Here is a 13,839-nt window from a genome sequence, read left to right as displayed (position 1 = left end):
TGTTAGATCTGATCAATAAATTCAGGGCACAAAATTAACAAGCAAAAATCAGTAGTGTGCATACACTATGAGTTATCTAAAAAAAAGAGAAAGAATCCCATTTTAAAATAGCACCGAAGACAATAAAATACTTAGGGATACACTTCCCAGGGGCAGGTGAAAAGCTTCATACTGGAAAGGACATGATATGGCGGAAGCAGTGGAGGGTACACATACATGGCAAGGTACTTCCGTATTCATGGACTGGGAGGTTGAATAGTTTAAAAATTCCCCTATTACTCAAAGTCATCTACAGACTCATGCTATTCCTACTGAGATTCCAATGGCATTTTTGTGTGTATACAGAAGCAGAAAAAACAATCCTGCGGTGGCCAGTGTGGCTCAGTGGATAGAGCGTCGGCCTGCGGACTGAAGGGTCCTGGGTTCGATTCCAGGCAAGGGCACCTGCCTGGGTTGTGGGCTTGATCCCCGGTGGGGTTGTGCAGGAGGCAGCCGATCCATGATTCTCTCTCATCGTGGATGTTTCTCTCTCTCCCCCTCTCCCTTCCTCTCTGACATCAGTAAAAATATATTTTTTTAAAAAGCAATCCTAATTTACATGGAAGCACAAAGGACTCTGAATAGCCAAGGCAATCGTCACAGAAAAGTCCAAGGCAACGGCCATCAAGCCTCCTGGTTTCAAGGTGTGTTACAAAGCCACAGTCATCAAAGCAGTATGGTGACGGCGTACAGACAGCCGAGAGCCCAGGAATCAACACAGGCCTGGAGTCGAGTCAGATTTGACACGGGAGCCAGGAGAGAAGGCAGCCTCGTCAGTAACGGGGGAGTCACGCGCAGAAAAACAGAAGCGGATGCTTTCGGTCAGCTGCTGGGGTCTGGCTTCCAGGCATGTCCTCCGTGTGGCTCAAATAAACGCTGGTGCATCCCGATAAGCCCAATCCTGTGACCTTCAGGGACGGCAGGACCCAGCGAGGAGGGACGGGGAAGGGGCAAGCTGTCCGCGCTCCAGGCCATGCCGTTTCTGTAACTTCAAAGTGAGTGAAGCGCAAATGAGCTCCTGCATTCGTTCAGCATCGTTCACTGCTCTTCCTTTAAGCCAAGGACTGGCATGTCCGATTACACTGACTGTTTTACGGCCAAGGTTTAGAGTAAAATGACTCTTACAAGTAGCACATAAACACATAAATGAAAGTAGAACCCCGTCTTACACTGCTCACAAAAATTAACTCAACATGGATTAAAGCCTTGAAGGTGAGACCGTACAACTCATGGCAGAGAACACAGAGCTCGCTTCTTGACGTCGGCGTTGGCGTGGTGAGAACCAGGCAGCACAGCGACGTAACCAAGCGGACACCAGCCAGCCAAGAGCTTCGGCAAAGGGAACCACCAACAAAATAGAGCCAGCTCGTGGCACGGGGGCGGGTACGCGCGAGCCTTCTACCTAATCGGGGTTTAACATGCAAAACGCATAAAAAACTCCTACAACTCACCAGCAGAGAAACAAAACAACAAAAACTGTCAAAATGGCCAAGGACCCGACCCACCAGCAAGCACGGGAGGAGGCGCCTCCCTGGATATCCTGGCCGCGCAGCTCCACCCACGAGGCGGCGTCCCGCGGGCCTGTCCGAACCGGGCCTGTCCGAACGGCCGCCGCCCAAGAGACAGCGAGAGCAGGAGCTGGCCAGGACGTGGGGAAACGCGACTGTGAACTGGCACAGCTACCACCGAAAACAGCATGGAGGTCCCTCAAAACAGAAAAGAAAGTCAGACATAGAACCGCCGCCGGATCCAGCTGTTCCACATCTGGGAAAGGAAATAAAGGCGCGATGTCGAAGAGCTGTCTGCACCCCATGTTCATGGCAGCTGTATTTGTGGACCTTTATTGTTGGAAATGTTACGATTGCCCCCATTCCCCCCCATGGACCCCTTCAGCCCCCCCGCCTTCAGCACCTTATTGACTGTGTCCGTGGGTCATGCGTAGATGCACACAAGTTCTCAGGCTGATGAACCCCCGCCCCCGCCCCTGCCCCCGCCGAGCAGCTTTATGTACAACAGCCAAGACGTGGGAAAACCCAAGTGGCCGTGAAGGAATGAATGGATAAGAGACACACACACACACACACACACACACACACACACACACACACACACACAGTGAAATATTACTGTGCCATAGAAAAGGAAATCCTACCACTGAGATGGATGGACCTGGTGGACATTAAGTGCAGTAAGCCAGCCAGAGAAAGAGAAATACGGTATATGTGCCGTCTAAAAAAAAAAGAAAAAGCCAAACTCGTAGAAAAAGAGATGTGATTGTGGCCCCCAGAGGCAGGGAGGAGGGGAGGCGGGATGCATCCACCTGGTAAAACCCATTCAAGCACGTGACTCATGGAGGCCCACCAGCCAGGCTGTGGGATGACCTTCACCAGCCGGGATGACCTTGGGCCCAACCCCTGCACACGGCCACCTCCATCTTCTCCAACGTCATCCCTTATTGGGGCGCGAGGAGAAAGGAGCGGCTATGTGCGCTTTAGAAACCAGCCGGCCAGCACCTCCCGGCACGCAACCCCCGAGTTAAGAAGGAAGGGGTGCGAGGCAAGGTGAGCCCTTCCTCTAGCTACTGTGTGAGCACCTGGGACGGGTCTGCCCGGAGCAAGGCCACGCGACCAGTGGAAACGCAGCCCGCCACCTGCCGCAGGGCGCCTTCTCGCCCCCCCCCCCCTCCGCTTAGTCGGCAGCTGGCTCTCATCACCTGATTCTACCGGGCTGAGGGACGTTTTACATCCATGTCCTGGAGTTCGAGCAGAAGGTGTGTGAGACCGTGTGTCCGTGGCCCTGACAGACTAACAGCGAATGTCTTTCCCCGCGATGGGAAGACGGGCGTTGGGTGGAGGCGTTACCTGGAGTCACTGAGCGTCGCCCTCCAGGAACTCGCTGTAGGGGCTCCGGTGCGTGGAGGGCAGGACCCACTCACATACATGGGCCCACACAGCCCGCCCCCAGGAGCGTCTTAGGAGTCAAATGTGGCCGTTTCAGCGCCCACACGTGTGGCCGGGACCAGCCTGTTTGTTTCCCCGGGAAACGCCGCCACACCCACAGGTGTTCACCATGGGGCCCTCGTCGGAGAACGGAGCCGCATGAAGGAGAGAAAGGTTTTTATAGCAAGGTGCGCGGGGGGGGCGGCCGTAGAGAAAGCCCCAGAACAGAAAGCCATGGTCGTGGAGAGTCAGCCACGCGGAAGTGCCACCTTCCAGCCGGGAGAAAACGCAGCGGTTCCGGAGCCGCTTTGCTATCACTCTGAGCGCTAAAGACAGTGAGAGAGGGAAGCGGGGTTACACAGGGCACAGACACAGGGGCTCGCTCACACAGCTCCAGAGAGAGACGGGGCGACGTGACCAATCAACTGAGTGACCGCCAGCAAGAAAGGGTCAGAAAGAGACGCAGCCAAAAATAAGTAAATAATAAATAAATAAAATAAATAAAAATAAAGCAAGCATACCAAAGAAATCGTGCGTAAGTTCTGCCTGGCGCCTCTGGCCCCATTAGGCCTTAAACACCATGAGCTCAAAAGGAAGGAAAAGGTTTCAGAACCTGTTCGGGGGAGGGGCAGCGAGGAGGAGAGGGGTTTTGCAGAAAGGGCTCGGCCCACCAGCTGGGACTCCTAACCTGAGGCTGCGAGCCCAGGCCTGGGGGGAAGTGCTTCCACCTGTGAGCCGGCAGCCGCTCCTGTTCCATGGCCTCTCCCAGCCCCTCTGCTGGGACGGGGGGGGGGGGGGGGGGGGGTGCCAGGCCTCCCCTGGGGGTCTTACCTGGCAGCCGTACTGCAGGGCGAGCTTGTGGAGGCTGTCTTCCGGGGCCGGCTCCCGCTGCAGCAGCACCATGCTCCCCGCTCCCGGCGGCACAGGGCGGTGGGCAGCCTTCTCCGGGCGCCACGGCCGCAGAGCCACCTGGGGGGCCTCTTCCTCCGAGGAGTCCCCCGTGTCCCCACCGCCACGGCCACACACGTCCACGTGGCTGCTCGGAGTCCCACAGACCATGGCGGGCCCCGGAAGGTCCTGGTGAGCACTCCCTGCTGCCTCATTTTCTGAACTGCAAACCAAACCCGGCGCTAATTCCGGGCCAGGCGGTCACCCCGCCCTCCGCGCTGAGGATGAGCGTCTCCTTAGAGGTTCGGCCTCGCCACAGGCATTGCAGACGGTCCAAACGCACCAGCAGCACCGACGGTGTGTTCATGCGGAAACAGAGGGCGAGAGAGACAGCAATCAAAACACCACTTTTTTCCAATTGGTTTTTTTTTGGTTCTTCTTCGCCCCTTAGTCTTCATCCACACCTGTGACTCCCCAAAACCAGAAATGTGGAGAAAAACAACTCTTTGGGGTCGAGAGGAGTGAAGAGGTGGCCGGGACCCCGGCACTGGGCATTTTAACTCGGTTCACCTGGGCACATCCCAGCGCCTCGTCCGTAAGACCACTTGCTTAGGGGAACCGAGAGTAAAATACTCGGACTTTGGAACAGCGGATGTTACAGGCGATGCAGGGCAAGTGAGGCGGAAATCCCTGCCACCCTCAGACATCCCTCCAGCTTTTCTCAAGTCCCTTGGCCTCCATGGCACCCCAAGTCCAGCCAAGTGCAAAAACACACCCCCCACTCCTCCCTCTCCAAGTTGTCCCACTGAGTCCAGGAATGAAATCTCCCCAACACAGAATGACAGCCTCAAAGAGTTGGCATCCGGGCCTTTGGAAACCCCAGCGCGACCCCCCCCCCCGGCCCCGCCCCCGCCCCGAGGTCACCTGCGCGGCCCGGGCCGCGCCCCTCCACCCGAATTCAGGGCCGACAGGACGCCCCAGGCCTCAGTTTCCCGCAATGTCTCTTCCGTGAAAGGAAGGCGGGGGTCCCCAAACAGGAGCTGGCACTCAACACGGGGAGCGGCCCGCCTCCGCGCTTAGACAGGCGGGGGCCCCAACTTGACACCAGGCACGACCTCTGACCTCCAACCCCAACCACCTCGGGCCAGACCCCGTCGGCCGCGGTCGCCGCCCCTCCAGCAGCAGGAGGGTGGCCGGCCCCCCAGCCTCCCAGCCGGGCGAAGCTGAGCGCCGCCGACCCGGACCAAAGCCACCCCGGCAAACCCCGATACCTCAGCTCCCAGGACTCGCTTCGACTGTCGCCCGCGCCGCCGACCCCGCTGCGCTTGCCCATTGGCTGCGAATATCAGCAGGACGCGAGGGGCGAGGCAGCCAATGAAATCGGCGGGGGGGCGGGCACTAGAGCGAGTCCTGCTATCCTGACTGGTCAGCACCAGACGTGCAGGGAGCGAGGCTCGGGCCTAGGGGCGGGGGCGGGGCCTTCTCGGGGGCGGGGCCCCAGCTCTCACACCTGAGCCTCGCCCCGCCCCCTGCCTGTCACTGGCTGGGATTCACCTGAACGCCTCACTCCACAGGCGGACACCCCGCAGAGGAGGGTGCCTTTGCTCAGATGGGCGACGGGTCCGCGGGTGGAGTTGGCTCCGCCTCGCCAGCGAGCGTACCGGTCCACCAGTGTAAGCATGGAACCACCACAACTCGGACCAAACACCCGTATGGAATGCAGGAGGGCAGAGGACTCCTCCAAGGTGATGAGCTCACGCACGAAATCACAAATGTTTAAAGCTTCCATCCAGAAAAGAAAACCAAAATTAAAAAGCAAAACTAACTGGAGGGAAATAAATGCAACAAACACCACAACTGATTAAAATCCTTATTTGAGAGAGACCGCATCAAATGAATACGAAAGACACGAAGACCACCACAGAGGGATGGGTGCAGACAATTCACCAAAGACTCCAAATGGTGCACAGAGAAGAAAAACGAAACCTCACTAGCAGTCAAGTGAAACAAAAGGATCAAAACTTTCCATCCCATTTAGAATAAAAGACACGTTCTTTATCGTGGCAGACAAGTCCAGGGTGGTGTGAGGGCTGCAACTCCTTCCCTGCCATTCTGCTCATTCCTCTCAGCCACACTTGCCTTGGTGACATTTCCCAGTTAATTTACCTACAGGTTATCATATCGAGGTCTGTTTTGCTCACCACTCCCGGTGCCCACCTCAGAACCTACACTTAGTAGAGGCTCATTAAGTAGTGGTTCAATAGGACAGACCTGAAGTGATGGGATCTGGGGGCCACAGGAGCAATGAGCAGCGCCAAAATCCAAATCCTAAAATGTCTCACTCCCAAGACCCTCTGTCAGCCATGGCTGTGCTTCTGGCCCAAAGGCGTGATGGCTGGAGCACCTGCCGTCATCTTGGACCATGAGGCAGCAAGAGAGGACGTGGAATCCACGTGTTGAGGATGGCAAAGCAGAAAGGTGGGAGGTATTCCTTGTCCAAAATATCACAGCTGGTAAGTACAAGAGGCAGGATATACCTCCAGGCAGTGGCCACTGAAAGCTTCGGAACAGGACTCAGTTTTTAAAAAAATATATTTTTATTGATTTCAGAGAGGATGGGGGAGGGAGAGAGGAATAGAAACATCTATGATGAGAAAGAATCCTTGATCGGGTGCCTCCTGCATGCCCCCCTGGGGATGGAGCCCACAACCTGGGCATGCGCCCTGACTGGGAATTGAATCAATAACCTCTTGGTTCCTCGATCGATCGATGCTCAACTGCTGAGCCACACCAGCCAGGCTCTCCCAGGCTGACCTTGAAGCCCAGCTCTGGCTTTTCTGGGCATGCCTGGGACTTCTGCCAGGTTCCCAGGGCCCAACTCAACACCTCCACATTCCCCTCTCCTCCCCACTCCCCTGAGATCCGGTGGGGACAGACCTCATTTATAATTTTTATATGAGTTACATGCTAACGTGGAACTATTTTAGATATATTGGGTTACAGAAAATGTTATGAAAATCAATTTCACATATGGATCCTCTTAGGGCTCGGAGTGAGAGGCATTCCCAGGCACGGGCCTGCTGGCTTGAAGAGGATGTGAGTTTAATTTTACGGGCTGTTGCCAGGTTGCTTTCAAACAAATGCCACAACAATTCGCATGTCAGCAACAATTTTCAGAGGACCCCATATTGGTACTTATTTTTATCAGTCCGCTACGTATAAAGTGATAGGCTGTTGCTTAAATTTGCATTTTTCCAACTTCTAACGAGTTTAAGGACATTTTTCGTGTCGATCACTTCGATTTTTCTCCTCTGTGGACGGCTGTGGTAACTGGACCAGGTTTAGCTGTACACAGCAGAAACCCCAACTAGCAGAGACCATTTTTGCTGCCCTCAGCCCCCATGTGCCAAGACGGCTGCCATAGCGCCAGGCATCACATCCTCATTCCAAGCTGCGGGGGAGCGGCAGGCGCCAAGGGGAGCACACTACCTCCCTTTAGGGAGACTTCTTGGACATCACACGTCATGCTTCTGTTCGCGTATACCGAGCCAGGACACATGCCTGGATTGCAGGCTTGATCCCCAGGAGGGGGCATCTGATCAGTGTTTCTCTCTCATCGATATTTCTCTCTCTCCTTTTCCCTTCCTCTCTTTCTGAAATCAGTAAAAACCCAACATCCTTTCATGATCAACACATCCAACAAACTAGGAATAGAAGGGGACTTTCTCAACCTGATATACGTATGACATGAATGGAAACCCCCACGCTAACATCTGGTTTAATGAAGAAAGGCTAAAAGCGTTCCCCTTAAAATTTGGAACCACACAAGGATATCTGCTCTTGTCACTTCTATTCAACATTGTAGTGGAGGTTCTGACTGGGGCAGTTCGGCAGGAAAATAAAATAAAAACCGTTTAGATGGGAAATAGAGAAGTAAAACCATCTCTTTTGCAGATGACGTAATATATGCAGAAAATCCCTGCCAAATCGATAAGAAATGATTAGCGCTAACCGATGAGTTAAGCAAGATCGCACAGAACACACTTCGGTATCTGAAAGAGATCTTTGATGAATGGGCAAGTCATAAAAGAAGTATTCTACATAGCCGAAACCGGTTTGGCTCAGTGGATAGAGCGTCGGCCTGCGGACTGAAGGGTCCCAGGTTCGATTCCGGTCAAGGGCATGGACCTTGGTTGCGGGCACATCCCCAGTAGGGGGTGTGCAGGAGGCAGCTGATCGATGTTTCTCTCTCATCGATGTTTCTAACTCTCTATCCCTCTCCCTTCCTCTCTGTAAAAAATCAATAAAAGCCCTGGCCGGTTTGGCTCAGTGGATAGAGCGTCGGCCTGCAGACTGAAGGGTCCCGGGTTCGATTCCAGTCAAGGGCACATGCCTGGGTTGTGGGCTCAATCCCCAGTAGGGGGCATGCAGGAGGCAGCTGATCCATGATTCTCTCTCTCATGGATGTTTTTCTCTCTCTCTCTCCCTCTCCCTTCCTCTATGAAATCAATAAAAATATATTTAAAAAAAAATCAATAAAATATATTTTTTAAAAAAGAAGTATTCCACATATAGCAATAAACGGTCTGAAAATAAAACTGCGAAATAATTATACGCACAATAGCAGCTAAAGAGAATAACAGACTTAGGAGGACATTTAACAAAAGAAGTGGCGAACTTGTATACCGAAATCTAAGGAATTTAAAAGGACCCCAATAAATGGAAAGACATCTCACATGCATAATAACTTAATATCATGATGGCAATTCTCCCCAAATTGACTGACAGACTCAGTTTACTACCTCTTAAAGTTCCAACTACCTTTTTATAACAGATATCAACAAGCTGATCTTATAATTCGTACAGAAATTTGAAGGACCCAGAGGAGCCAAAACCATTTTGAAAAGCAAGGACGAGATCGGAGGACTCAAAATTTCCAATTTCGCACCTTCCTACAAAGCAACAGTAATCAACGTCGCCGTAAGAAGAGACATACAGAGGAACGGGATCGAACTCACAGCCCAGAAAAACCCACACATTAAAAGGCAATGGTTTTGGACAAGGGTGTCAAGACCACTCAGTGGACATAAAAACAGTCTTTTCCACAAATCCCACAGGACAACTGAATATTCACATTAAAAAATAAATTTGCATCACTATTGCATGTCTTATTAAAACATTAACTAAAGCCCGGCCCGCGTGGCTCAGTGGTGGAGTGTTGGCCTATGAACCAGGAGGTCACAGGTTCGATTCCTGGTCAGGGCACATGCCTGGGGTGCAGGCTCGATCCCCAGTGTGGGGCGTGCAATGATTCTCTCTCATCATTGATGCTTCTATCTCCCTCTCCCTGCTTCTCTGAGATCGATAAAAAACATTAACTGAAAATGAAGAAACAACTAAATCTAAGAGCTAAAACTAAAAAAAAAATCCTTAGAAGCAGACGTGGGCCTGAAAATGCGTGACCTTGGATGAGGCAGCGTTTTCTTGGAGATGACGTGGAAAGCCCAAGAAATCAAAGGAAACAGACAAAGTGTTGGGGATGTGGGTCCTCAGAGCCCCCTAGGACTGGAAACCGACCTCAACCTGAGTGTCAGCTTTAATGGAGCAAGACGCAAAGCAAACCCTACTGGGGATAGAGACCAATTTCATCGCAAGTAAGCACACAGCACGTGAAACAGCATTATCAGGGAAGGGACAGGACAGCCCACCCACGTGGTCGAGGAAAATCTTCAAAAATCATCTGACAAGTGTCTACCATCCAGACGACATAAAGAATTCACACAACTCAACAGTACGCAGACAACCCCCTTAACAACCAACTGAGAATTCGAGTAGACATTTCTCCAAAGAAGACATAAAAATGAGCAGTAATCTTTAAGCACATCTAAAGATGTTTAATGTCACTGCTGGCTCTTTGGGTTAAATGCACGACATTGTGGATAAAAATACCGCCGCCGCCTAGAAAACTGAAGAGGTCATTTGAGGCTCTGAATTATTATTGCACCTGCATTTCTCAGAGGCCCCGGTGAGGGTGCCGGCCAGCAGGGGGCACTGTGATGTCACCGTGGACCCAGCCTGGCCGAGCGCTGGCTCCTTGCCTGGGCTTTCCCTCAAGATGATCACGCAGCTGGGGAGGGGCAGGGCTTGGACTTAAAGTCCTGTCTCTTTAATGCCAAAGCGCATGGTTTTCCTACTGTCAATCATCCAAGATCAGGGTGCCGGGAGGGATGTGTGAGTGCAGGGATGGAGGGGGGCCCTCTTTCTGGTTGTGAATGACTACCTTCTCCCTGCATCCTCAGCTGGTAGAAGGGTAATATAGATATTATGTATATATGTACACATGCACATGTGCATGTATATGTAAGTGTGTTTATGTATGTTTGTGTGTGTGCATGTAACACACACACACACACACACACACACACACACACACACCACGAGGACCCCCCCCAATCACCTCCAATAGCCCTATGGGGGTTAGGGCTTCAACACACGAATTCTACAGCGACGCCAACTTGCATTCCAGAGCAGACCGGATTCACGTCACCCGCCGCCCTCCTCTTCTGCTTTCCTGTTCGCTCCTCTTCACCAACGCATCTTCTTTCCCCGCAGCGCAGGCACCCCTATTTCACCCCGTGGGCTTGTGGGAGTGTTACTCCCTGTCGGTGCCACCAGTGACCTCGGCTGCCTCCCCAGGTCCCGGTGCACAGCCACCTTCTCGCCCAGCCCTAATCCCAAGGGCACCCTGAAGGTACCTCTGTCCTGAGCTACGGGAACAACATCCACTTGCGGGAAACTGACTTTCCAAACCCATCGCTGCTGTTCCTGGTCTCTAGGAGGCGGGCAGTAGCCTCTACCTTGTCCTTACTCCCTCCACCGCAGAGGTCACCCCATCCCTTCCTACCTCACTCATAGGTCACCCCATTCCTTCCTACCTCTACTCATAGGTCACCCCCATTCCTTACTCCCTCCACTGCAGAGGTCACCCCATCCCTTCCTCCCTCTACTCATAGGTCACCCCATCCCTTCCTACCTCACTCATAGGTCACCCCATTCCTTCCTACCTCTACTCATAGGTCACCCCCATTCCTTACTCCCTCCACCGCAGAGGTCACCCCATCCCTTCCTACCTCTACTCATAGGTCACCCCATTCCTTCCTACCTCTACTCATAGGTCACCCCCATTCCTTACTCCCTCCACCGCAGAGGTCACCCCATCCCTTCCTACCTCTACTCATAGGTCACCCCATTCCTTACTCCCTCTACTCACAGGTCACCCCATCCCTTACTCCCTCTACTCACAGGTCACCCCATCCCTTCCTACCTCTACTGCAGAGGTCACCCCATCCCTTACTCCCTCTACTCATAGGTCACCCCATCCCTTCCTACCTCTACTGCAGAGGTCACCCCATCCCTTACTACCTCTACTCATAGGTCACCCCATCCCTTCCTACCTCTACTCATAGGTCACCCCATTCCTTACTCCCTCTACTCACAGGTCACCCCATCCCTTCCTACCTCTACTGCAGAGGTCACCCCATCCCTTACTCCCTCTACTCATAGGTCACCCCATCCCTTCCTACCTCTACTCATAGGTCACCCCATCCCTTCCTACCTCTACTCATAGGTCACCCCATCCCTTCCTACCTCTACTCATAGATCACCCCATACCTTCCTACCTCTACTCATAGGTCACCCCATCCCTTCCTACCTCTACTCATAGATCACCCCATACCTTCCTACCTCTACTCACAGGTCACCCCATTCCTTACTCCCTCTACTCATAGGTCACCCCATTCCTTACTCCCTCTACTCATAGGTCACCCCCATTCCTTCCTACCTCTACTGCAGAGGTCACCCCATTCCTTACTCCCTCTACTGCAGAGGTCACCCCATTCCTTCCTACCTCTACTCATAGGTCACCCCATCCCTTCCTCCCTCTACTCATAGGTCACCCCCATTCCTTACTCCCTCTACTCATAGGTCACCCCATTCCTTACTCCCTCTACTCATAGGTCACCCCATTCCTTACTACCTCTACTCATAGGTCACCCCATTCCTTACTCCCTCTACTCATAGGTCACCCCATCCCTTACTCCCTCTACTCATAGGTCACCCCATCCCTTCCTCCCTCTACTCATAGGTCACCCCCATTCCTTACTCCCTCTACTCATAGGTCACCCCATCCCTTACTACCTCTACTCATAGGTCACCCCATTCCTTACTCCCTCTACTCATAGGTCACCCCATTCCTTACTACCTCTACTCATAGGTCACCCCATCCCTTCCTACCTCTACTCATAGGTCACCCCATTCCTTACTCCCTCTACTCACAGGTCACCCCATCCCTTCCTACCTCTACTGCAGAGGTCACCCCATCCCTTACTCCCTCTACTCATAGGTCACCCCATCCCTTCCTACCTCTACTCATAGGTCACCCCATCCCTTCCTACCTCTACTCATAGGTCACCCCATCCCTTCCTACCTCTACTCATAGATCACCCCATACCTTCCTACCTCTACTCATAGGTCACCCCATCCCTTCCTACCTCTACTCATAGATCACCCCATACCTTCCTACCTCTACTCACAGGTCACCCCATTCCTTACTCCCTCTACTCATAGGTCACCCCATTCCTTACTCCCTCTACTCATAGGTCACCCCCATTCCTTCCTACCTCTACTGCAGAGGTCACCCCATTCCTTACTCCCTCTACTGCAGAGGTCACCCCATTCCTTCCTACCTCTACTCATAGGTCACCCCATCCCTTCCTCCCTCTACTCATAGGTCACCCCCATTCCTTACTCCCTCTACTCATAGGTCACCCCATCCCTTACTACCTCTACTCATAGGTCACCCCATTCCTTACTCCCTCTACTCATAGGTCACCCCATTCCTTACTCCCTCTACTCATAGGTCACCCCATTCCTTACTACCTCTACTCATAGGTCACCCCATTCCTTACTCCCTCTACTCATAGGTCACCCCATCCCTTACTCCCTCTACTCATAGGTCACCCCATCCCTTCCTCCCTCTACTCATAGGTCACCCCCATTCCTTACTCCCTCTACTCATAGGTCACCCCATCCCTTACTACCTCTACTCATAGGTCACCCCATTCCTTACTCCCTCTACTCATAGGTCACCCCATCCCTTACTCCCTCTACTCATAGGTCACCCCATTCCTTACTCCCTCTACTCATAGGTCACCCCATTCCTTACTACCTCTACTCATAGGTCACCCCCATTCCTTCCTACCTCTACTCATAGGTCACCCCATCCCTTACTCCCTCTACTCATAGGTCACCCCATCCCTTCCTCCCTCTACTCATAGGTCACCCCATCCCTTCCTCCCTCTACTCATAGGTCACCCCATTCCTTACTCCCTCTACTCATAGGTCACCCCATTCCTTACTACCTCTACTCATAGGTCACCCCCATTCCTTCCTACCTCTACTGCAAAGAGGTCACCCCAATTCCTTACTACCTCTACTGCAGAGGTCACCCCCATTCCTTCCTACCTCTACTGCAAAGAGGTCACCATCATTCAAGAAAGCAGTTCTGCCAGCCTGTGTGGCTCAGTGATTGAGCATCGACCTATGAACCAGGAGGTCACGATGTGATTCCCTGTCAGGGCACATGCCCAGGTTGCAGGCTCGATCCCCAGTAGGGGGTGTGCAGGAGGCAGCCGATCCTTCATTCTCTCTCATCATTGGTGTTTCTCTCTCTCCCTTCCTCTCTGAAATCACTAAAAAGAATAAAAAAGAATAAAAAAGAAAGCAGTGTCCCCTTGGGCGGGGGGTGGGCTCCAGGGGGGATGCTGTAACTCAGGGTAGACTTAGTACTGGGTTTCTGGTCGGAGGAGACCACCAGGGCTGCCCATTAGCACCACATTAGTCAGGGCCATTGTTCAAGAACAAATCAATCATGAATCGGAGCTTGAGCTCTGCGTGATTAATTTGCGGCGCGGTG

General features: G+C 52.8%; 1 protein-coding gene across 2 annotated transcripts in view; it reads right to left on the bottom strand.

Annotated features, from left to right (window-relative positions):
* The window catches only part of LYSMD4 (LysM domain containing 4), a 37,057-nt gene extending 31,873 nt beyond the window's left edge, over positions 1–5,184 (bottom strand). For both annotated transcript variants that reach the window (XM_080651408.1, XM_080651407.1), the window contains exons 1-2: positions 5,138–5,184; positions 3,810–4,161 (exon numbers count right to left, since the gene is read on the bottom strand). In XM_080651408.1, the coding sequence (XP_080507534.1) occupies positions 3,810–4,037 (228 nt within the window). In that variant the 5' untranslated portion in view covers positions 4,038–4,161; positions 5,138–5,184. The remainder of the gene's footprint in view (positions 1–3,809; positions 4,162–5,137) is intronic.
* Between the last annotated feature and the right edge of the window lie 8,655 nt (positions 5,185–13,839).

Source organism: Plecotus auritus, assembly GCF_963455305.1.
Source record: "Plecotus auritus genome assembly, chromosome: 15".
NCBI classification, from domain to species: domain Eukaryota; kingdom Metazoa; phylum Chordata; class Mammalia; order Chiroptera; family Vespertilionidae; genus Plecotus; species Plecotus auritus.
This window is presented reverse-complemented; position numbering and strand designations above follow the sequence as displayed.